The sequence below is a fragment of the Loa loa genome (genome assembly GCF_000183805.2).
Source record: "Loa loa unplaced genomic scaffold supercont3.774, whole genome shotgun sequence".
NCBI classification, from domain to species: domain Eukaryota; kingdom Metazoa; phylum Nematoda; class Chromadorea; order Rhabditida; family Onchocercidae; genus Loa; species Loa loa.
Genome location: NW_018108954.1, coordinates 5,953 through 10,069, shown reverse-complemented (window position 1 = coordinate 10,069; position 4,117 = coordinate 5,953). Strand labels below are relative to the sequence as shown.

Sequence of the window (4,117 nt, the reverse complement as noted above, 5' to 3'; positions counted from 1 at the left end):
GAGAGAGAGGGAGAGAGAAAGAAAGAAAGAAAAGTTAAAGAAATGAAATAATGCTTTTGTTAAACGATAGGATGATTGGTGAGGAATGTTGTAGAAGAGAGAGAAAAAGTATGATACAACAAACGTTTACAATTCAAGTGTGAAGAAAAAAATGATAAAAATATGTTTAAGTTTAACACTGATAAAATATGATATGATAATAAGAAATTGAATAATCAATCAAGGCAAGAATTTTTTGTTTCATTTTTCGAAAATATATGATGTGAAATGGAATAAAGAAAATATGCAATATGTGAGAATGTTCAAATTTTTTTTTTTTTTAAATAATAAAATAAAATCAAAAAAATAAATCTTACGGAATGGTACAAAAAAAAAAAAAAAAGAAAAAAATTGGAAAAAAAAAATTTAAAAATTCTCACAAATATTTATTATCTATCATACATATTGTTTAGAGTTAAAATTTTGCAATATTTTTTACTTAACAAATTAATATTAACAATGAAAAAAAAAAATGGAAGAAATGAAGAGAAAGAAGAAAGAATGCAAAAATTTTAAAAAAGAAAAAAATTGAAAAAATGTTAAAAAATAATCAAAATTTTCCTAATTTTTTATACTTTTTTATACCTGAAATTTTCCTAATTTTTTATATTTCATAATTTCCTAATTTTTTATACTTTTTTATACTTGAAATTTTCCTAATTTTTTATACTTTATAATTTCCTAATTTTTTATACTTATACTTGAAAAAAAAAGAACTAAGAATATTTAATGCTTTGATGAATTATTCATTATCCAATTAAAGATAAACAAATAAAACAAAAAGAAAAATTCAATTTTATAAAAAAAAAGATAGAAAAAGAAATGGGAGAAAAAATGATATCCAAAATTAAAATAATGAATAAAGGAAATAAAATGACAAATTTAACTGCGTGTTATATTCCAGATGCTTCATATTATTTTAAACAATTTCAGCAATGTAGCATAAAATTTTATCCACCTAAATTTGATTTTACACTTTTTTTTTTTCTTTAAAGAAAATGCTTAGTGTAAAGAAATAACAGTGATAACAATAATTGGAAATTGAATATTAAATGCCATGAATTTGGGAAGGAAAAAGTATTTTTTATTTCGAATTTCAATTTTGTATTTATTAAAAAGTTTACTTTTATCGGTTAAAATTGAATGATATTAAAATAGTTCCAATAGCATTAATTACAATTTACTATACGGATGGATCATCGTTATTGACAATAAATTAATTTAGCAAGATAACTAAGTATAATAACATTATAATAATAAGATCGTTGAAATATTACTTAGTACTATTAAATTAAAAGATAACAAATATTAGTAGCACTATCAAATTGAAAAATAATATTAAACTATATTAGATTAGAACAAAAAAGAAAAAATTAATTAAATTTTAATTTAAACTAATTATTTATTTGTATTTAATTATAAAATTTGTTAATGGATTAACAGTAATAATATTTCATACATTAATTCGATGTTTTTCTTTTTATTTTTCATTTTAAATTTTTACAATACTCAAATAATGAAAATAAATTATTGGCTTTTTCTCTTTAATGATTGAATTTGATAAAATTTTATGAAATATGTTATTTTAAAAATGATTGAACATAGAATTATAAGTATTGTAGAGAGAATTAAAAATGAATGGTACAGTATTACACAATTTATAAATGCTACATAAGTGTATGCTTTTTTGTAAATGTTTATTTAACCGAAATCTAAGGTAAATGTTTGTTTATCAAAAATTCGACGTATTATGTTTATTTATATTCGAAATTTCACGTTAACATCTCGTTTTCATTGAAATCCAACGTTGATACCACCTGTTAATCAATAATTTGACAAATGTCATTTGTTTACTTACTTAAAATCTAACCTAAATGTCATGTCTACTCAAAATTTTTGCCATTAAGTTTAAATTTTAAAAAAAAAAATTAAACTTTTTTCTTTTCATCTAACCCTAAATCATTGTTTGATTTTTGATTTATTTCTTTATCATTCGTAATTTACAAATATTTTATCCTTTCCTATAAATAATTAAATAAATACAATAGAATTTTACCATTTGTTTGTTTTCTTTTTATAACAATAATAATGATAATAATATCAATAAAATATTCGAATAAATTACCATAAAAAGTACGGCGAAAAAAAAATTTTTATTTCAAAACTTTATTTAAATTTTCAAATGTTTATAATATCACAATGATATTTTAAAGTAAATGTATAATAAACTGGCATAGGTGACAAAAAAAAAAGAAAAAAAAATTGTCCAAAAGGAAAGTGCAAAGTAAAAATAAAAATAAAAAAAAAGAACTGTCGGTAAAGTCAATAATTTTAGACTTTTCATGAAATTTTTTAATGTTAGTTTTAGTGATTATAGGAAGAAAAAAAAAAAATGTTTCATTGTCAAATATTTTCGTCCTTCATTTTTACAAATTTGTTAATAAAATTAAATTAAAAATTATTTCAAATTTAAATTCATAAATTAATTGGAAATTTAATTTTTAAATTTAATCAAATTATTTTTATAACAAAATTTATTCCTAATCTTTTCAAATTCTTTCAAAGTTAACAAGGAAAAAGAAAAAAGGAGAATGAGGAAAAAATAGGAAAGCAAATAGAATATATTTAAAAAAAAAAGGCCGAAATGGAAACATTTTCTTAAAAATATCAAATATACCGAGGTAAATATCCCCGCGAGCGAATCAGCGAGGAGATATCCGCGAATAGATATCCCGTTAGGATATTGGTTTGAAGAAAGATTTCTCAGAGGAATTAAAGCAAAGAATACAGATAGAAAATTGATTACATTAGAGAAGTTTATTTTATCAAATATTTAAAAAAAATCATCTATTAAGTCTTTCATTTTTCTTTGAAACACATTTCAATTTAATGTGATATTGATTTGATTAAGTTGAGAAATCGCGGGGTATGCTCTTTGGTAGGTTACAAATGTGTTGTAATGAGTAATATATTTAACAAACTAAATTAGATTGTGTGATATTTAGCTCTGATTTTTAGATATACGGTAGCACAGTTCGCAATAACTTTGTCATTTGTAAATTAATTATAGGTTAAAGTAAAAAAAAAGTATAAAATAAACTAAAAATAATTCTTTAGAAATGGAATAAAAAAATTGTTAAATAAATCATGAAAAAAAATCATTTTTAGCAAAATAATAATTAAAATTAATTAAGTTTTAAAATTTGTAAAACAATTTTTTATAGCAAAATAATAATTAAATTAATTTAGTTTTAAAGTTTTATGAAAAAAATAAGTATAAAAAATGGAAAAAAAAATAGTAGAATTAAGAAAATCCAGAATTAGACGTAATTAATTTTTAACATTGATAACATGACATTTAAAAATTGCAAAAGCTTAATTGCAAAAAAAAAGAAAACAGGGCAAATAAAAAAAGAAAATAAAAAAGTAAACAATTAAGCAAGCAAATAAACAAAAACAGTAAAAAGAAAAACAAATAAGCAAAAAAAGAAGTAAACAATCTAAAAAATAAGCAGAAAAAAAGAATAAATAAACAAAAGAAATCAGGATAAAATGAAAATTCATTTGATAATTTGTTTATGAAAATATCAATTAAGTTATAATTAAAATTAACACTATACTTACCTTATCACGATTACATTTCCGTATATAACGAAATGTTGGCGCAATTGGTCCAGAAACTGTTGTTGATTCAATGCGGACAATGTTATTATTCGTGTGTCGATGCATTTCAACGGTACTTACGGAGCGTTTTGATGATTTATTGCTTTTTCGGTCAATTAAACTTGCCCGATACATACTATCATTGGGTTCATATGACTGAATAATGATATGAAATTTTTAAAAAAACCAAATTGCTGCAATGATTTTCATTCTCGACCTAATTTTTTTCAGTTAAATATTTTATAATATGAAATAATAATAATAATAATAATAATAATAATAATAATAATAATAATAATAATAATAATAATAATAATAATAATAATAATAATAATAATAATAATAATAATAATAATAATAATAATAATAATAATAATAATAATAATAATAATAATAATAATAATATAATATAATA

The 4,117-nt window shown here is 20.0% G+C and overlaps 1 protein-coding gene across 1 annotated transcript; it reads right to left on the bottom strand.

Annotated features, from left to right (window-relative positions):
- Positions 1-3,663: 3,663 nt before the first annotated feature.
- Positions 3,664-3,837, bottom strand: LOAG_13201 (hypothetical protein; the record flags this gene model as incomplete). The annotated part of the gene is made up of 1 exon (XM_003148712.1): positions 3,664-3,837. A coding segment is annotated over one exon (174 nt), but the record flags the coding sequence as incomplete, so codon positions are not given.
- Positions 3,838-4,117: the final 280 nt, after the last annotated feature.